Raw genomic sequence first — 22,490 nt, forward strand, 5'->3', positions numbered from 1 at the left:
CTTGATTAAATTTCATTGAGAAATCGCCAGAACTTGATTAGATACATTGAAAAGTCGTCAGATACATTGAAACATCGTCGGTATTTAATTTGATTTAAACAATATTTATTTGAAACATCAGCACAGAGAATTGGGTAGGGAACTATATTAAAGCCCATTTCAACAGTAACAAAATGATAGTCCACCGCATATGTTTTTACTTGCAGTTTCTTCGTTTATCCATAGGGTAGAGACATTTTGTCAAACTGTAGTATAAAAGTAGGTTGGAAAAAAGATGACATCTTTGGATGTAAAATTTAATCTGTTCATGTATAAAGTAAAATCTAAACTGTAACAACTTTGTTATTATTTATGTTAATATCTAAAAAGATGGACAAAGAAAAAAATAGCGAAATAGAAGAAATGAGATTCTTAGGTCAGGAATGTAACTTCAGAGACACGAAGTTATAAGGACTTTTGTTGCAGCTAACGGATGCGAAGCTATTTTACAGCTATATGCTTAATTGGTTTTAAGTATTAATTTTACATAATCGGATGTAGTTTATTACAAAAATGTGGAAGCAAACAGTTAGGTCACTTCTATTCTTTTCCAAACGCAATTATTATATTGAGACTATCAATCCCAGTAAGATTAACCCTAAACAGTTATGGATTAGTCTACATGGAATGTAAGGATTTAGTTCTTAAGTCCAAACATCGTCAATTTCAACTGATGTTGTCGCTGATCCATTTGAAACTGCCAATATGTTTAATGAGCAATTTTCAATGATTCACACAATGAAACTTATTCAAATGAGACAGTCTAACATTTGCAGAGGGCAATAATGAGAAGCTGAAGAACTCTCCCCTCATTTCTATTTGAGCCGCACCATGAGAAAACCAAATCACTTGCATGTACGACCAGCATGGATCCAGACCAGCCTGCGCATCAGAAACCAGACAAAATATCTAGAAAAAAAAAACAATTATAAAAGATTATAAGGATGGTGGTCTAAAAATGATTGATGTGCAAGCATTTGTAAATGCGATAAAAGCCAGCTGGGTGAAACGAATTTTAAACTCGGACAATAAAGATGCTTGGAAAACGTCTTATTTAATGGAAATTAATGAACTAGGTGGAAAAATGCTTTTTGCATGCAATTTCATTACTCCGATATTACTTCTAAAATCAAGAACACCTTCCTTAAAGACGTTATTTCAAGTTGGTCTAATAATTAATTTTGAAATAAAATATTAAAAACGTATCCACAGAAAATATATGGAATAATTCATTGATCAAAATATCAGGCAAAACTATTTTCTATAAAAAACATAGTTGTGGAGAAAGGGGTAAAAATGATCAAAGATTTGTATAGCTATGAAAACAAACGATTCTATAAATATGAGGAATTTCAAACTCTTTATGGAACTGGAAATAAATGTTATCTTCATTACCATTACCTGATATTAAACATTCCCTCTGCCTGGAAAGAAAAAATAAGTCAGAATAGATAAATGAAAACGTGGGAGAAGAATACTATCTTATTAATAAAATAATGCAATTGAAAAAACCTAACAAACTTTTGTACAATAAATATTTAGAAAACAAGAGGACCATGATGGTCCTGAATCGCACACCTCTTCCCACATGACCCAGTTTTGAGTATGACATCGTTTTTTCTATTATTTGACATAGTGACCTAGTTTTTGAGCTCATGTGACCCAGTTTTGAACTTGACCTAGATATTATCAAGATAAAAATTCTGACCAATTTTCATGAAGATCCATTGAAAAATATGGTCTCTAGAGAGGACACAAGGGTTTTTCTATTATTTGACCTATTGACCTAGTTTTCGAAGGTACGTGACCCTGTTTTGAACTTTATCTAGATATCATCAAGGTGAACATTCTCACTAATTTTCATGAAGATCTCAAGAAAAATATGGCCTCTAGAGAGGTCACAAGGTTTTTCTATTTTTATACCTACTGGCCTAGTTTTTGACCGCATGTGACCCAGTTTCGAAATTGAACTAGATATCATCAAGGTGAACATTCAGATCAATTTTCATGAAGATCCATTGAAAAATATGGCCTCTAGAGAGATCAAAAGATTTTTCTAATTTTAGACCTACTGACCTAGTTTTTGACTGCAGTTGACCCAGTTTCAAACTGACCTAGATATCATCAAGATGAACATTCAGACCAACTTTCATACAGATCCCATGAAAAGTATGGCCTCTAGAGAGGTCACAAGGTTTTTTATTAATTGACCTACTGACCTAGTTTTTGATGGCACGTGACCCAGTTTCAAACTTGACTTAGATATCATCAAGGTGAACATTCTGACCAATTTTCATGAAGATCCATTCAAGGGTATGGCCTCTCGAGAGGTCACAAGGTTTTTCTATTTTAAGACCTACTGACCTAGTTTTTCATCACAGTTGACCCAGTTTCAAAATTGACCTATATATCATCAAGATGAAAATTCAGACCAACTTTCATACAGATCCCATGAAAAATATGGCCTCTAGAGAGGTCACAACGTTTTTTCATTATTTGACCTACTGACCTACTTTTTGAAGGCACGTGACCCACTTTCAAACTTGACCTAGATATCATCAAGATGAATATTCTGACCAATTTTTATGGAGATCCATTCACAAGTATGGCCTCTAGAGAGGTCACAACGTTTTTCTATCTTTAGACCTACTGACCTAGTTTTTGACCGCACATGACCCTGTTTCAAACTTGACCTAGATATCATCAGGATGAACATTCAGACCAACTTTCATACAAATCCCATGAAAAATATGGCCTCTAGAGAGGTCACAAGGTTTTTCTATTATTTGACCTACTGACCTAGTTTTTGATGGCACGTGACCCACTTTCGAACTTGACCTAGATATCATCAAGATGAACATTCTGACCAATTTTCATGAAGTTCTCATGAAATATATGGCCTCTAAAGAGGTCACAAGGTTTTTCTATTATTTGATCTACTGACCTAGTTTTAGACCGCACGTGACCCAGTTTCAAACTTGACTTAGATATCATCAAGGTGAACATTCTGACCAATTTTTATGAAGATCCATTCACAAGTATGGCCTCTAGAGAGGTCACAAGGTTTTTCTATTTTTAGACCTATTGACCTAGTTTTTGACCGCACGTGACCCAGTTTCGAACTTGACCTAGATATCATCAAGATGAACATTCAGACCAACTTTCATACAGATCCCATGAAAAATATGGCCTCTAGAGAGGTCACAAGGTTTTTCTATTATTTGACCTACTGACCTAGTATTGAGGCCACGTGACCCACTTTCGAACTTGACCTAGATATCATCAAGGTGAACATTCTGACCAATTTTCATGAAGATCTTATGAAATATATGGCCTCTAGAGAGGTCACAAGGTTTTTCTATTTTTAGACCTACTGACCTAGTTTTTGACGGCACGTGACCCAGTTTCGAACTTGACCTAGATATCACCAAGGGGAACATTCTGACCAATTTTCATAAAGATCCCATGAAAAATGTGACGTCTAGAGTGGTCACAAGCAAAAGTTTACGCACGAAAGCACGGACTGACGGACGGACGACGGACGCTGCGCGATCACAAAAGCTCACCTTGTCACTTTGTGACAGGTGAGCTAATAATAAAAGCAATAAAATCATAACAGCAGAACAAAAATGGGACAAATGGTTTGTAAATTTAAATTGGAAGAGTATCTATATGATACCCTTTAAGACTACTGTTGAGGCTAAGTTGAGAGTATTTCAATATAAATATGTTATGCGGATTATTCCTACCAACAAATTTCTACATAAATGTAATATTTCTCAGTCCAGTCTCTGTGACTTTTGTAACATGCATGTAGAAACATTCCAACATTTATTCTGGGACTGTTCATATATTCAAAAGTTTTGGCCAAACTTATTAAACTTTCTTTCACAACATAATTTGAAAATCGATTTAATTAAGGTAGTTCTGCACGTTTGATAAACCAGAAGTGATGGCATAACGTCATTTATCCGGAATACGTAGAATAAAGCCTGGATTCGGTGCACGGAAATGAAAATCATTTTATGAACTAATTGAAACCTGTGAGTAAATCTATTACAATGACACTGTTGCTACCATTTATGTTCCCATTCTTCTAATTTTGTCAAATCATCTTGAGGTTTGTAAGAGTCTGCTAATGAGTCGATAGTGAGGTATATGATGGTGTCATCTGCAAATAAGCGTATTCTACTTTTAACAGAGTCGGGAAGGTCATTGATGAAACAAAGGAAGAGACAAGGACCCAACACTGAACCTTGGGGAACCCCCTGAAAGAACTGGTAAAGAATCAGAGTTTGAGCCTTCAACTACTACAGATTGAGAACGATTACTAAAAAAAGATTGAATCCACGATAGCTGCTTTGTTAACACCAAGTTTCATAAGTTTATAGAGGAGAAGTTGATGATTGACTTTGTCGAAGGCTTTCGAGAAATCCATTACAATGAGATGTTTGTTTTCCAGATTGGAGATTGTCAAAAATTTCTTGGTGAAGGATAATAGTCAAGTCTCACAGCTATATTTAGAACGGAAGCCATGTTGGAAAGGTGTGAGAAGATTGTTGTTGTCGAGATGGCGCATGATGTTTGAGAACATGATATGCTCCATTAGTTTGGAAGCTATGCAAGTCAAAGAAATTGGCCGATAGTTGCTGGCTTTATATTTAGGACCCTTTTTGTATACAGGTGCAACAATAGCAGTTTTCCAGTCCTCTGGAACTATACCAGTTCTCAGTGAGTTCTGGAAGACTTTAGTGAGAAAAGGAGCTGTTTCGATAGAAAGTTCTTTAAGTAATCTTGGCAACAGCTGATCCGGACCAGACGCCTTGTTTGGATTTAGATCCTTGAGCATTTTCAAAACACCTTCTACAGTTATATCAATGTCGGACATTTTATTAACTTGTTGAAATTTGTCACTTTCAAAGAGGTTTAATCGCAGTTGTTTAAGGCTGACTGGTTCAGGTTTTGAGAAAACAGATTCAAATTGTTTGTTTAGAATTGTTGCTTTATCATATGGTTTGGTGTAAGTTTTACCTTCAGATTTTAAAGGTGCTACACCATAATTGTCTGTTTTTTATGTTTTACGAAAGAATAGATTTTTTTTGTTTTTATCAGATTCTGAGTCATTAGAAAAGATTACCGATTCTAAATATTCCCAATATGATTTGCGTATTTCTCTTTGGATAGTGGCTTTAAGAATAGTAAGTTGCTGTCTCGTTTTGCTATAATGTTCTTTTCCTTTAGCGTTTTTACATTTAGTGTGTAAATGATCTTTTTTATGTATCATTTTAATGATCTTTTTTGTTACCCAGAGAAGATCACTTCTGGGTTTAGTCATTTTGGTTGGTATATATTTACTTGTTAGTTCATTGATTTTATTTTTAAATTTTTCCCACAATATGTTTAAGTCATTAGATGAGAGTTTAACAAAAACATTTCATTGAGATCAGACTTGAACGAATCCCAGTCAACCTTTTTAAATTGTTTGATTTCACGTTTTACTTGACAAAGTCTGCCAATTTTGATGTTCATTTCATGAAAGACAGTACAGTATTATGATCTGACGATCCAAGACTAGGTAATGTTTTGGTGGAATGAACTTGAGACGGTTGGTTTGTCAAGAATTTATCAAGAACATTGTTTTCTCTTTTGGGTTCTTTTACTACTTGATCCAGGTTGAAATTTGTAAGATTTTCCAAGAATTGTTCATATAATGATTTAAATTTACAAGAATCGCTAACTGTACCAGACGTCCAATTTAAACCAGGCATGTTTAAATCGCCTAGTATCCAAACTATGCTATTTCATGGTACATTCTGTAGACAGTTCCACAAGGACAACAGGATATTTTGATCATTTTGTAAAATACAGATAAAATAAATAGTTTTGACCCCTGGAATGCTTAATTTTGTCCATACTATGTTACAATCTGGATCAGTCTTTAAATCTGGTTGCACCTGTTTAATTGGAACAAAGAAGTATGATCAGAAACCAAACTGTCTACAAACTGACTAATATGAGCAGAGCAATCACGCATTTTTGTTCAAAGGAAATCATAAAATTTTCTATTAATTTGGATTAGCAAGAAAAACATAACTCAAAATGCAAGGTTCATGTACATTTCATATTTTATTTTTCATCATTTCACAAATCCATCAGAGAAATCAGCAGCCACTTCACAAAATAATGAATTCTTACATGGTACACTGCAGTTACCATAATTATGTTATTATTAATTTCTATTACACATATAATCACTAAACAAGTAAACATTGAATTTAAACAACTTTGTCACATGACTATAAATAAATGAATTCTGATTGGCCAGAATGTTCATAAGCCCCTTGCACTAAAGCCAAATGATATTGCAGAGTGAGGTGATTACTAAAGATGATGATGATGATGATGATGAATACCTCGGGGTCAAAATAGTAAAGATCTCAGTTGGTCAAAACATATTGATAACATCACATCAAAAGCAAACAACTCGCTTAGATTCATCCAAGCGAAACAGCTTACATCACCTATATCCACCCACAGTTTGAATACTGCTCTTCTATATGGCACCCTTGGGAAAAATCTCTCACAAACAAAATTGAACGAGTTGTGAAATACAGTAGTAACAAGTGGTGTAAACTAATACATAAGGAAAACTCTAAATGGTGTTATTATAATGTTAAAATCCTTAGATAATTTAGGCAGAATCACCTGGGCTACTCAGGTCCAACTCTTGTTATTTTTGTATGGATTTGGTTATGATTGGGTTACACATGATGTTGGAGATATTAACTCTTTCGTAAGTTCTTTTCGTCAAAGACTCATAGAACTGGAAAGTGTATCGATGAATCAAGCCAATACCAATCAAGACGTGTTTTCGACCAACTTGGTCGAAAAATACAGTAGACCGACTGTCGTATTCGGCTAAATATCAAGTTTGACTAAATAACGTATTGGCAAATTGTCATATTCGACGAAGTGTCTTTCGATGAACTGTCGTGGAAGTGAATCAAGCAGATGTCACCATTATAAATATTTTAAAACTTTATTAAATATAGAATGTTACCTTACAATAAATCTGCCATTTAAGTACAGACAAGCAATGTCAAAATTTCATTGTTCAAGCCATAAGTTGCACGTTGAAACTGGTAGGCACAGTAAGACCCCTTTCAAATCTCGTAGCTGTCATTTTTTGTTATAACAGAAGTAACATTAATATTGTTACGTAATTTTTTAAAGTGAGAAATTTAGTGAGATTCAAAATCAGTAGTTCGGATAATGAAAAGGTATTATACCGAACAGCATTGTATCTTGAGAAGCTTGTAAACAATGTTTGACGAGTCTATACTCAACTTTATTGTTTAAATATAATTTTCAACACCCTATACAACTATTCTAAACACAATTTGCTAGTTAACTGTATGCAGAAAGTGTGAATACAGAAATACCCCTTAATATGGTATTTCAACTCGATGTGTGTATATTTTGTGGGATCACAACTATTTGATTTGATAACATTACCATAAGTATGTTGTGTAATTTGTATGACCTTTATCTTGTATGGTATGTATGAAAATTTTAGCATATGGTCTTGACCTAGTACCGAAATTTCTGAATGTTGCAAACGGCACGTCGTCTCAACAAGCACACTTGAAATGCTTTAAAGGGGTAAAGGGAGAGAGCAAAGGGCGGATTTTGATCTGGAGAGAGACAGACAGACTTATATGGTGACAAACACAATACATTTCGACAGAAATAGTGTCATACCTATAACGTGAATAATTTGCTAAAAATATGACAACAATAGCTTCATTAAAATTTCAAACAAGAGGACCATGATGGTCCTGAATCGCTCACCTCTTTCCACATGACCCAGTTTTGAGTATTACATCGTTTTTTCTACTATCTGACATAGTGACCTAGTTTTTGAGCTCATGTGACCAAGTTTTGAACTTGACCTAGATATTATCAAGATAAAAATTCTGTCCAATTTTCATGAAGATCCATTGAAAAATATGGTCTCTAGAGAGGTCACAAGGTTTTTCTATTATTTGACCTATTGACCTAGTTTTCAAAGGTACGTGACCCTGCTTTAAATTTACCTAGATATCATCAAGGTGAACATTCTCACTAATTTTCATGACGATCTCATGAAAAATATGGCCTCTAGAGAGGTCACAAGGTTTTTCTATTTTTAGACCTACTGGCCTAGTTTTTGACCGCACGTGACCCAGTTTCGAAACTGACCTAGATATCATCAAGGTGAACATTTAGATCAATTTTCATGAAGATACATTGAAAAATATGGCCTCTAGAGAGGTCAAAAGATTTTTCTAATTTTAGACCTACTGACCTAGTTTTTAACCGCAGTTGATCCAGTTTCAAACTTGACCTAGATATCGTCAAGATGAACATTCAGACCAACTTTCATACAGATCCCATGAAAAGTATGGCCTCTAGAGAGGTCACAAGGTTTTTTTATTATTTGACCTACTGACCTAGTTTTTTAAGGCATGTGACCCAGTTTCTAAACTGACCTAGATATCATCAAGGTGAACATTCTGACCAATTTTCATGAAGATCCATTCAAGGGTATGGCCTCTAGAGAGGTCACAAGGTTTTTCTATTTCAAGACCTACTGACCTAGTTTTTGATCGCAGTTGACCCAGTTTCAAACTTGACCTACATATCATCAAGATAAACATTCCGACCAACTTTCATACAGATCCCATGAAAAATATGGCCTCTAGAGAGGTCACAACGTTTTTTCATTATTTGACCTACTGACCTACTTTTGAAGGCACATGACCCACTTTCGAAATTGACCTAGATATCCTCAAGATCAACATTCTGACCAAATTTTATGGAGATCCATTCACAAGTCTGTTCTCTAGAGAGGTCACAAGGTTTTTCTATTTATAGACCTATTGACCTAATTTTTGACCACACATGACCCTGTTTCGAACTTGACCTAGATATCATCAAGATGAACATTCTGACCAAATTTCATACAGATTCCATGAAAAATATGGCCTCTAGAGAGGTCACAAGGTTTTTCTATTATTTGACCTATTGACCTAGTTTTTGATGGCATGTGACCCACTTTCGAACTTGTCCTAGATATCATCAAGATGAACATTCAGACCAACTTTCATGAAGATCTCATGAAAAATATGGTCTCTAGAGAGGTCACAAAGTTTTTCTATTATTTGACCTACTGACCTAGTTTTTGATGGCACGTGACCCAATTTCGGACTTGACCTAGATATCATCAAGGTGAACATTCTGACCAATTTTCATGAAGATCTCATGAAATATATGGCCTCTAGAGAGGTCACAAGGTTTTTCTATTTTTAGACCTACTGACCTAGTTTTTGACCGCACATGACCCAGTTTCGAACTTGACCTAGATATCATCAAGATGAACATTCAGACCAACTTTCATACAGATCCCATGAAAAATGTGGTCTTTAGAGAGGTCACAAGGCTTTTCTATTATTTGACCTACTGACCTAGTTTTTGAAGGCACGTGACCCAGTTTCGAACTTGACCTAGATATCATCAAGGTGAACGTTCTGACCAATTTTCATGAAGATCTTGTGAAATATATGGCCTCTAGAGAGGTCAGAAGGTTTTTCTATTTATAGACCTACTGACCTAGTTTTTGAAGGCACATGACCCAGTTTCGAATTTGACCTAGATATCATCCAGGTGAACATTCTGACCAATTTTCATGAAGATCTTGTGAAATATATAGCCTCTAGAGAGGTCACAAGGTTTTTCTATTTTTAGACCTACTGACCTAGTGTTTGACGGCACGTGACCCAGTTTCGAACTTGACCTAGATATCATCAAGATGAACATTCTGACCAACTTTCATAAAGATCCCACAAAAAATGTGACCTCTAGAGTGGTCACAAGCAAGTTTATGGACGCACGGAGGCACGCACGGACGACGGACACCGCGCGATCACGAAAGCTCACCTTGTCACTTTGTGACAGGTGAGCTAAAAACAAACAATTGCTATGAAATATTCTAAAATATCAATAATCACGTTAAAAATATGTGCAATCTGTATTTTGCTTTAGGTCCTTTACACATCTGTATTTTGACTTAAATGTCAATGGCTTACATAGTAAATTCTATGGAATCCTGTTCCTGCCAGTATTAATGTCATTCGTCGCTTTTACAGGACGACATGCTACAATGTGAAGTGACATCACGACAATGTAATACGACACACAAAAATGCCAAACATAATGTGACTGGATAATGTTGCAATGTCACACTGTATTGTCACGTGTCAATAGCACGATATCACAGTGTCACTTCGCGTTGTCTTATCGAAGTGTTGCGATGTCACGTGTTTGTGTCTTTTTGACCTGGTTCGATTCCAAACTGCATCACACCAAAGACAGGAAAAATTGTACTGGTAGCTCACTTGATTAGTACTCATTTCATAAAGTGTTGTACCAGGAGGTGAAGTAATCCCAGATTAATATCTATCACTGGATACAATGTTTGTAGCTCTATAGCTCATGTTCTCTGTGGATCACTTTGCAACTTTAGATAAAGCTTATTTTTACCTTTTCCTATTGGTAAGACTGATTTTGTGCTGTTGGCAGTGAGAATCCCACCATTCAGGTAATTTTTTTCTATCATCCACGCATTAAGCCAAGTTTCCGTGTTTAAAATAGCCTGATGCATATCTGTTACTTTATTCTTTATTGATCTACAGTTAATGTTATAGTAGACTCTCTTTAAAATCCACTGGATGATTGACACTATTTTTTTTGTATATTGGTTAGGACCAGTAAATCCTACCATGGTAGCCTTTTAGTACATTTTCATAGGCACCAAATGTTTGGACTAACAAACATTTCCATTGAGAACTTCATATGACTTCAGTTTCCATGGCAGACATTAATACCATGAAATGGCAACCGTATTGATGATTTTTCCATCAATTCTAAAGTCAGTTTTGGTGACAAAAGAATGAAGATAGTATCAACATTGAGCCAAGACATTGGCCTTTAATTTGCTGTATTTTTATAAACAATTTGGTACTTAGAAAAAATTATCTCGAGGGAACTTCATGCTCCAAACCCAATTCAGTGTAGAACATATATTGGTTTGGACAAGACTCAGCATTTTGGATTGACTCAACCAGTAACTCTTATCAATAACTTGAGGGTTGGGATTATGTTCCTTTTAGTGTCTTAGATTGTTTTGCTACTTATTGAGTGTACAGGTTAAGTATGCGTTTCTGAACAGTTTGCCTGGTCACAGAACTGAGAGTGCAGAGCAGCTGTCAACACTGCCATGGTAACATGTGGGACACTGTAGTTGTCACACATGTTAGAATCTACTTGTTCACATGGAAAATGCAGCTCTGGTGTACTTGGTTCAGGTTGAAGTTCTATGTCTGGACACTGGAAGACCAACAAGCAGTGTATGAAAATTATAGTATTGTTGTCTGAAGGTGGTCTATATCAACAAAGCTTTAATTAGGTTCAAGTGCTTTATAACAGCGTTTACATAAAACACAATTCAACTAGAGCTCTCACAAGAGGCATTTAATACCTGCAGATTTAATTCAAGGCAAAGAAAGTAATGTGATCATAACCTTTGACCTTCAAGTGTAACCTTCAATTGGGATCTGGGTAGTACACTCTGCAAGTTGTCTTGGAAACGTTAACAACTGACACTAGTTTATGAAAATCCCTTCAGTGGTTAGGAAGATATGAAGCAAACAAATCTAAGGTATTTTTTATCTTTCATCCATTGTGACCTTGAGCTTTGACCTTATGATCTGGGTTATGCACTCTGCATATTCTCTTGAGGAGTTTAACAACTGATGCTAATTTCATGAAAATCCTCCAGTAGATATGGAGCGGACAAGAATTTTAGCTACATGACCTTTGACCTCCAAGTGTGACCCTGACCTTTGACTCTGACCAGGGTTGTTTGCTGTGTATGTCATTTTGATGAGGTTTTCAGTTAAAAACAGTGTTATGAAAATCTTCCTAGTGGTTAAGATACCGAGAGAACATGACGTTAAAGCTCTTTGACCTTAGACCTCTGAGTATGACCTTGAACTTGGACCTTTGTGGCCTTAGTTGTGTGCTCTGTACATCAACTTGTTGAGGTAAACAACTGATGTTACCTGCAGACTTATGAAAATCTTCAAAGTGGTTTAGACAATATGGCCTTTTGACCTTAAAGTATGACCCTGACCTTTGGCCTGGTGACCAGAGTAATGTGCTCTGCACATCATCATGATAAGAGTTACAACTGATGCTAATTTTATGACAGTCGTCCAAGCTGTTAAGAAGATATGGAGCTGAAAAATGTACAGAATGATAGACATCCGTGACTCCTAACATAGCCCCCAAATACTTTGTATCTGGAGGTGTAATTAAAAAGATAAAAATAGCTTAGCTTCGAACTCGTATATAGTTATTTTACTATAAAAGTTTGGTAAAAAGACAAATAGGCAAACAAATGTATGGAATCAATCAACCTGAGCAAACTAGCTTCTGCTTCAAAAGTGCGTTTAACTTTCTTCATCAAAGATCTTAGTAAAAACATCAGTATCAGTCCAATACACCTCCCAACTCTGTAAGTCCAGTAAGTCCTATATACCACACTATTTCCAGTCCAGTCCACATTGTTTTGGTTAAGGAATACAGATGGTTAAGCTGTGACTGTTGTCACAGCAACAGTAGCAGATAATTAAGATTAGACTTTCATTTAACTTTGTTGTTACAAACAAGTTTTAATGATGATTCATTTCTTATATGTTAAAACAAATCCACTTGGTTAACGACTTCACAATAATAGGTATGTTATTCTAACCTTGTAACGAATATATACTTGATTTTCACAGCAATTTTTTCCAAGTTGTAGCAAATATTCTTGATTTTCACTATAACCCATTTTGTTATAAAAATTACACCAGTGTTTCACCATAATTCACTTTCATCATGCCATAAAATGATTTTCACAATGAGATGATAATTCACTTCCATAAAACTTTTTGCTATAACTCACTCCTTTCAACCTACTGTAGAAAGTTAACTATTGTACACTATCATATATCAATGATCACAAATACTTCATGTCTGTCTTCGTCATCATATATCTGCATGTTAGAATAGGTGATTGCCTTCACTTCTGTACCTTGCGGATGTTTCTGAATGTCAAACTCTTCACCGTAACTGAAAATATAGTATTTAACATAGTTGTACATTGCTTTTTATTTAAGAAAGAGTGTATAGCAGAACCATGTTTTTTTATATCTAAATACATCAATGCGGTAATATGCCTGCAAAATAATTTCTTAATGGCAACACCCAAGTAAATTATCCTATGTGGAGTATATCAATGCTTATATGTCTTGCATGTAAAACAGACACAAAAGTGGATGAAAAAGGGAAGCTCTATCAATTGACCCATGTACGCCACCAAAAAGTATGTCAGCACGATTTCAAACAAAGTTTTAATACTAAAGAACAACAAGAGGTTACGTATCCTGTGGAATAAAAGATGTCTAAAGAGTCATTTTGCATAATATGTAATATCTGATTCAGAGTATGCCAATTAACTGCAAAGCCATTTTTTAAAATATAAAATCATGGTTCTTAAATGCTTTTATATGAAATAGTAGATCAAATATTCTGGCAATCTTTCCTGGTACCCATATGGTGCCAAATAATGTGTTAAATACCATCAATATCTCCACAATCTAATGACAAGAGGGCCATGATGGCCCTATATCGCTCACCTGAGTAGAGTTGCTTGCTTGAACAAATTTCTTAGCTAAAGCTTTAAGATCTAGGCCTTCTGGTTTATTTTTAGCAAATTTATGAAGATTTCCCTATGCACAATCAAGTAACCCTGGGGCTGGGTCAATTTGACCCTGGGGGGTCAAGATTGAACAAATTTTGTAGAGGTCCACTAGGCAATGCTACATGTCAAATATCTAAGCTCTAGGCCTTCTGGTTTTTTTTTTTAGAAAATTTTGAAGATTTTTCTATGTACAATCAAGTAACCCCATGGGGCGGCGCCAATTTGACCCCGGGGGTCATGATTTGAACAAATTTTGTAGAAGTCTACTAGGCAATGCTACATGTCAAATATCTAAGATCTAGGCCTTCTGGTTTATTTTTAGAAAATTTTTGAAGATTTTCATATGTAAAATCAAGTGACCCCTAGTGCAGGGTCAATTCTGACCCCGGGGTCATGATTTGAATAACTTTAGTAGAGGTCCACTAGGCAATGCTACATGTGAAATATCTAAGCTCTAGGCCTTCTGGTTTATTTTTAGAATTTTTTTGAAGATTTTCACATGTAAAATCAAGTGACCCCTGGGGCGGGGTCAGTTTTGATCCCGGGGTCATGATTTGAACAAATCTAGTAGAGGTCCACTAGGCAATGCTACAGGTCAAATATCTAAACTCCAGGGCTTATGCTTTTTGAGAAGAAGATTTTTTAAGATTTTCCTATGTACAATCAAGTGACCCCTGGGGCGGGGTTGATTTTGACCCCGGGGTCATGATTTGAACAAATTTGGTAGAGGTCCACTAGGCAATGCTTCACACCATATATCTAAGCTCTAGGGCTTCTGGTTTTTGAGAAGAAGATTTTTTAAGATTTTCCTATGTAAAATCAAGTGACCCCTGGGGCGGGGTCAATTTTGACCCTGGGGGTCATGATTTAAACGAATTTTGTAGAGGTCCACTAGGCAATGCTACATGTCAAATATCTAAGCTCTAGGCCTTCTGGTTTATTTTTAGAATTTTTTTGAAGATTTTAATATGTAAAATCAAGTGACCCCTGGGGCGGGGTCAATTTTGACCCGGAGGTCATGATTTGAATAATTTTAGTAGAGGTCCACTAGGCAATGCTACATGTCAATTTTGACCCGGAGGTCATGATTTGAACACCTTTAGTAGAGGTCCACTAGGCAATGCTACATGTCAAATATCTAAGCTCTAGGGCTTCTGCTTTTTGAGAAGAAGATTTTTTAAGATTTTCCTATGTAAAATCAAGTGACCCCTGGGGCGGGGTCAATTTTGACCCCGGGGTCATGATTTGAATAAACTTGGTAGAGGTCCACTAGGCAATGCTTCACACCAAATATCTTAGTTCTAGGGCTTCTGGTTTTTGAGAAGAAGATTTTTAAAGGTTTTCCTTTCGGTTGCCATGGCAACCAGAGTTCTCCATAGAATTCAATTCTTTGAAAAATTTTGAAAGGGGGCCACCCAAGGATCATTCCTGTGAAGTTTGGTGTAATTCTGCCCAGTGGTTTTCAAGAAGAAGATTTTTTTACAAATTGTTGACGGACGACGCACGACGGACATCAAGCGGTCACAATAGCTCACCTTGTCACTTCGTGACAGGTGAGCTAAAAATAAACAGGATTTTTTTTCCATTTTAGAAGTATAAATATGGAAAAGATATAGGTACAAGTTGACATTAAACACTCTGATGACAGTTTTGGCATTTATCAGACAGCAGACAAGAGAGCAATTCAAATAACTCGGAAGTTTTTTCACAACTGAGCTGAAATAAGTCTTCTAAAACATTTGAAAAAATATTCAATTTCGAATTAAATGCCTGGCTGCTACTGTTACAGACCAATGCCAGGCAGTTAAAGAGGTCACAACTGTAAACCTCAAGCCCTTTGTTTTCTGGTGGGCTAGTAATAAATGTAATCAGAAATTGAAAGTCCTAACAATATGTACTTTTCCACTCTCAATAGATGATAAAATAGTTTCATTTGAACTGGATGAAAACTGTAGGAGGAATTGAGTACACAAGAAAGTGTAATATACACTTGGATAGACAGTTCAAACCCTAATGCCTCCTAGGTCTTTAAAGGTGGATAATCAGATTTTGGCCATGTAACGGATTTGTTCGAAACTTTAGCATCTGATCATTTACACTCATTTATGTTCACTTAACACTTAATACAAATTAGATTTTCACTGGAGGTATTTTTAAAATTTCATTTTCCTATCCTGGTTGCCCAACCAAGATAAGAGTTATTTTATCATAAGTATAAATTTGATAAACATACTTTGCCTAAGGAAATGTATAAATATTAGACATATTGTAATACATTTGTAAAGTATTTGCATTAAAAATTATGTATTTAGATGGAATTCATTAGAAACGCAAGTTTGAAAAATTATTATTACCTCCCTTTGCCTATCTTGGTTGCGCAACCAAGATAGATTGGAAATAAATGAATTCAGAAGCTACACACAGCTTTAAAACTTGCATTTTGGTTCAGATTGTTCAATAGTTGATATGTCTATCAAATGCAAATGTAAAACTAGACATTGTATCGAAATAAAAAGAAATACCCAGCTTTTTATATATTTTCATATTAAAGGGGAGTAATTACAAAATTTTATAAAAATAATAAAATATACATTTCAAATAGGAATCTAACTCTATGTAATTGGTCTTTTTGTTCCTTAAATAATTCTCTACCAGAATATACAAAAAGTAAAAAATGTCATTAAATGTTGATTAAATGTGATTGACCACCTTTAAAACTGAAAAATAAACTTACTTACCCTATTGATTTTATTTTGAAATTTTCTTTATCAAATTCTGTAATGACTACTTTCTGAAACAGAAAGAAATACAACTTCTGTTTAATAAAGATTATTTTATTTGTCTCCAGTATATCCTATATCAAAATCAAATGCATAAAGTCAAGTATAAACAAGAGGACAGTGATAACACTATATTGCTCACCCAAATTCCATGACTCGAACACCTCTAAAACTAGAAAGTTAGCAAGATTTTTCTCTTAAAATAGTGACATTCTTTTAGCTACCCAACAGCATAGTTTTTAACCTATCCTATTCTCCACAAAATCAAACCTTTTGATCAGGTTCCACGTAGATATAGTGACCATAGCATGTTATCAAGGCGTTTATATAATTTGACCATCTGGCCTTATTGATCAAAAAGACTCTGTTTCAAATTTGGCCTAGACTCTTAAAAGACAAACATACTGACTAGGTTCCATGCAGATTTGGCAGAAAAAATATTTGATCATCTGAAAAATTAACAAGGTTTTTCTATGACTGGACCTAGCGACTTAGTTTTTGATCTAAATTTCATAAAGACAAATATTCTTAAAAGGTTTTACACAGACCAAGTAGAAAATGTGTTAATGTGAAACAATATAATCTAGACTTATTTACGGGCCACAAGTCTGGTTTTACTAAGCCATCCTTCACATTATTAAACTTGGCTGGGATCTAGTATCTATAAATATTCTGCGTTCATAAAGATTGCTGTGGCTGCTAATGTATTTACAATGTTTAATTTGGCAATTTTGTCAGATTCAAGGAAAACTAGAAAATGCTTTTGTAAAAAAAGCGCATGTCTCCCCCAATGCAAAGTCCTATAGGCAAGAAGTCAATAGGGTTCAGGAGCGAAAGTCAAAGAGATACTGATGGTTGGCTGCAATAGGGATCATCTACTTGGCATGTCCAGTCATCCCGCTAAATTTCAACACTCTTGGCCTAGTGGTTCTCAAGTTACTGTTCAGGCTCCTGTGACCTTGACCTTTGATCATGTGACCTCAAAATAAATAGGGGTCATCTACTCTGCATGTCCAATCATCCTATTAAGTTTCAACATTGTAGGTCAAGTGGTTCTCAAGTTATTTCCAAAAAATGATTTTACATGAACAGGCCACTGTGACCTTGACCTTTAATAGACTGACCCCAAAATCAATAGGGGTCATCTACTCTGCATGTTCAATCATCCTATGAAGTTTCAACATTCTGGGTCAAGTGGTTCTCAAGTTATTGATCGGAAATGGTTATCAATGTTCAGGCCACTGTGACCTTGACCTTTAACGGAGTGACCCCAAAAACAATAGGGGTCATTCACTCTGCATGAACAATCATCCTATGAAGTTTCATCATTCTGAGTCAAGTGGTTTTCAAGCTACTGACCGGAAATGGTTTTCAATGTTCGGGCCCCTGTGACCTTGACCTTTAACAGAGTGACCCTAAAATCGTTAGGGGTCATCTACTCCGCATGACCAATCATCCTATGAAGTTTCATAATTCTGGGTCAAGTGGTTCTCAAGTTACTGACCGGAAATGGTTTTCAATGATCGGGCCCCTGTGACCTTGATCTTTAACAGAGTGACCCCAAAATAGTTAGGGGTCATCTACTCTGCATGATCAATCATCCTATTAAGTTTCAACATTCTGGGTCAAGTGGTTCTCTAGTTATTGATCGGAAATGGTTTTCAATGTTCAGGCCCCTGTGACCTTGACCTTTGACGGAGTGACCCCAATATCAATAGGGGTCATCTACTCTTCATGATCAATCATCCTATGAAGTTGCAACATTCTGGGTCAAGTGGTTCTCTAGTTATTGATCGGAAATGGTTTTCAATGTTCAGGCCCCTGTGACCTTGACCTTTGACGGAGTGACCCCAAAAACAATAGGGGTCGTCTACTCCAGCAGCCCTACAACCCTATGAAGTTTGAAGGTTCTAGGTCAAATGGTTCTCCAGTTATTGCCCGGAAATGAAGTGTGACGTACGGACGGACGGGCAGACGGAAGGACGGACAGGGCAAAAACAAAATGGGGGGGGGTGGGGGGTGGGGAGGGGAGAGACATAATAACTCTGGGGTAGCTCGTTCTCAAAATATGTGCAAGATGGGAGGGGAGAGACATAATAACTCTGGGGTAGCTCGTTCTCAAAATATGTGCAAGATCTTATGACCACATGTATTCTATCCGATTTGTATGAAAATTTCCTCTTATATGCTAACAATGTGACATTTATCAATTTTGACTTAATTCAAGGGCCAATATTTATATTACTGGAGCATTTTGCACACTATCGAAATTGACTCAGATCTTGAGGTAATATACTGAAAAAATCATTTAATTTCACTGTCATGAAATTTCATATTTTTTTCCCAAATGGGTTATCAAATGGCGATATGAATTTGTGCATTTCATATATCTGAGGTGAAATGAATGGGAAATTTGTTCACTGGGACTGACACACCAAAAATATTAGTCCCCTACAAATATCAATGATTTCACAGAACATTCTTAGTAGATTTCATGAGGATTGCTTTTAAAAACAAAAAAAATCTCTAAAGTGTTAATATTAAAACTGTTGATAGACAGACGATGGACACCATAGTTAAAAGTTCAAACAAATCACAGTGAAATAAGTAGATTTTTTCAGGGTTTAAAACCATTTTTCAACTATTTCAGTTATGAAATTGTGGGCAGTTAACCTAACCAGTGTTAACCTTTTCTCTGCAAGTAAATGCCAGATTCTCCATAAGTGAGAACATCAAAACATATTTTAAAACTATGTTAGGATAAACTGAATAGCAAAACAACTTCAATATCTGTCTTTATCTGTGACACTTACCTTTGCAATAAAAAATGGCTCGGCTGAAAAAACAAATAACCACTCATCCATGAAGTGGAACAGCATAGACTCTAAATCTTCACCTGAAAAATAAACCTGCAATTGACCGAACTGGAAAACTGGAAGATAATATGACATAGCTTGAACTGGCAAACAGGAAGAAATATGTTACAAATTGAGCCATCTAAAGTCGAAGCAAAGTGTGTTACACACTGAACAAAGGCCATATTTGGCATGGCTTTCTCTTGGGAAATAAACAAGATGACCATAACTGACTTTCAAAGCTTGCATGTACAAATTTGATAGAAGATGATGACACTATGAAAATATATATATGAAATAGGGTCAGTGTTTTTTTTGACATAAAGATTTGTTAAAAGTTTTTGCCCCTTTAAGCGGCAGTAACTCTAGAACCCGTGAGGGTATCTAGCTAGTTTTCGAAAGGAACCAAGATCTTATTGTGACTTGTGTGTAAGTGTGGTTATAAACGAATGTAAAATGTCATTTCTACCGTGTTTACAAGGTAAAAATTAACAAATATTAGCTCTTTCAGGGGTCAATCAGGGGCAGTTACTCTGGAACCTATGGTTTGATCTGACTGATTCATCATGGAATCTAAGATCTATTGTTGTTAAAGATATTTTGCAAGTTTGTATCAAACCATAAATGAAGTCTCTATACAGCTGCAAAAGCCAAAATAGCAAATTTTAAAAGAGCAAATAACTCAGGAATCCATGATGGGATCTGGCCAGTTTTTGAAATTAACCGAGATATTATGCCAATACAAGTTGTGTACAAGTTTGATTAAAATCGATTGCAAAATGTGGTTTCTAACGTGTTCACAAGCCAAAATAGCAAATTTTGGCCTATTAAGGGGCCATAACGCTAGAACCCATGATGGGATCTGGCCAGTTTTGGAAAGGAACCGAGATATTATGGCAATACACGTTGTGTGCAATTAAGAAATGAAATGATTCTTTTCCGTGTTCATGCGAAATGAACGACAGAATAGTATCGGCAAATCCATGAATCACGCTAGCAATTCATGTTTAATTTGCCACTCCTATTCTGTCATTCATTTCACATGAACACCGAAAATAAACGTTTCATTTCTTATATTTACATTATATTTCCTTTCCATCTGCAAACAATATAATACTATAATTGCACATAATTTGTGGCATTTAACATTAAAATCAGCTTCCCGGCCATTCTGTTCACTAGATGGAACATCTGCAATGTCATTTAAGGAACGTTCTCCCTGACTATACGCGGACGTCGTCAAAACAGTAGTCGGTTATCACTAAGCTGCGATGACGTAACTTTCGCGCCTTTCCTTATGCTGTTCATACGAAATAAATGTACTAAGAATGGGGAAAATGTAAATATGTTTGATTAAAATTTATGACAAAATGTAGTCTCTTTCATGTTTAAAAGAAATTGTGGATGGACGAGAGACGAACAGATGAAGGGAGATCACAAAAACTCTCCTTGTCAATATGTGAGAGGGGAGCTAAAATTGATAGCAAGGGCTACGGAAACTACTTCATTCACCCAGTAAAATGATTAACAAGGCATGACTGTATGAATTTCTTCTTCAAGTGTAATGATTAAGATATCTACACATTTATATCTGTATAAATACCTTCTGCTTCTACTTCCTGTTCTTCTAACATCTCCACTGTTGAGAAATCTGTTGTCATATAGTTAAACATTGATACAACTACCTGCAATATAAATGATGCTATTGCAGCTCAATATAGAATGTACTATTTTAATTTTTACTGAATTATTTTCCCAGAAATTCATTTTCATTTTACAAGAATACAACTTGTTGCTTTAAATAAACACATCCATGTGTGGTAGAAGGCTCTTGAAATCATCTCAGTTTGAGACAAAAAAACTCAGTAAAATGTGTAGATATTATTATTACATAGTATTATAAATGTTTTGTTCGAATCAAATTACATGTACACGGTTTTATGTTGTATGGCAACTTTCTTGTATTTACAGGGGCAAAGACCTCAGCTGCCCATCTGGGTATTACTTCAGGAACCTGGGTAGAACCACTGAAATTTTGTAAGCTCTTACACATGAAATTGTTACTGACTTTACTTAGGTAAGTAGCTCTGATGACAGGAAGTCTTGTGTGAAGTTTCAATCAAATACATGAAACAGTATACTGAAAGATGGCACTGCATGCAAAACTTAAACAGGATGTTACGTCAACCCAAAGGTGAGTAGAACATTGGTCACTTTTCTCCAAATAATCGAGCTAAAACATCTATCACATTGATATTGGTTTAAATAATCAATATAACGTTTTATTTTGAAAACTATGATCTTTTTTAACATATTTTGAAGAAGCATCCCTTGAACAATGTGTTGTGAACCAAAAAACATGTTAGTATGAGAGTTGTCATATACACTTTCAATTAAAAACAAATCTAAATATTTTTCACTCACCTGTTCAAATGCTTCTTTTAAGCTTTCACCCCCTTGATGATGTCAAGGAAACTAAATTTCATACTGTTGAAAAGTCAATCAACAAACCTACCTTAGAATAGCCATTTTATAAAATTATTACTTTTTACATATTCAAAATATTACATAGATTTCAATATTTTACATAAATTTCTACAACGTTAAAAAAAGAGAAATAAGTTTGCTAATATTATACACCAGGAGCAGAATATTGAATATAGAACAGTTAAAATCTTACTGGTAACTGTAACAGTTACACATATAAATTACTGTCGAACCTGTGTTAAAGACTACCTGTAAACAGAAACCACTTGCCTACAAAGATCTACATGTTTATCTCTGTTTGCTGTTGGTTTGTTTAAGGTTTAGCGTATTTCAGTCATGTAATGACATGCAGTTAACCTTAGTTGTGTTTGATGATCCTACACAAGTACTAACCTGTTTTTCACAAGCAACCGCCAACTTCTCCACATTTATCAAAGGGGGGAGAGGGGCACAAAATGACTTCAGACACAATGTTGATTATAA

At 35.4% G+C, this 22,490-nt stretch overlaps 1 protein-coding gene across 1 annotated transcript; it reads right to left on the minus strand.

Annotated features, from left to right (window-relative positions):
• Positions 1 to 6,141: 6,141 nt before the first annotated feature.
• Positions 6,142 to 22,072, minus strand: LOC128549753 (protein archease-like). Its single transcript, XM_053527236.1, has 5 exons — positions 21,945 to 22,072; positions 21,124 to 21,205; positions 19,479 to 19,561; positions 16,624 to 16,676; positions 6,142 to 13,254 (listed from the first exon to the last, which is right to left on the minus strand). Exons 2-5 carry the CDS (start codon positions 21,191 to 21,193, stop codon positions 13,128 to 13,130), a joined length of 333 nt encoding a protein of 110 aa, XP_053383211.1. The 5' UTR covers positions 21,194 to 21,205; positions 21,945 to 22,072; the 3' UTR covers positions 6,142 to 13,127.
• Positions 22,073 to 22,490: the final 418 nt, after the last annotated feature.

The sequence above is a fragment of the Mercenaria mercenaria genome, chromosome 16 (assembly GCF_021730395.1).
Source record: "Mercenaria mercenaria strain notata chromosome 16, MADL_Memer_1, whole genome shotgun sequence".
Taxonomy (NCBI): domain Eukaryota; kingdom Metazoa; phylum Mollusca; class Bivalvia; order Venerida; family Veneridae; genus Mercenaria; species Mercenaria mercenaria.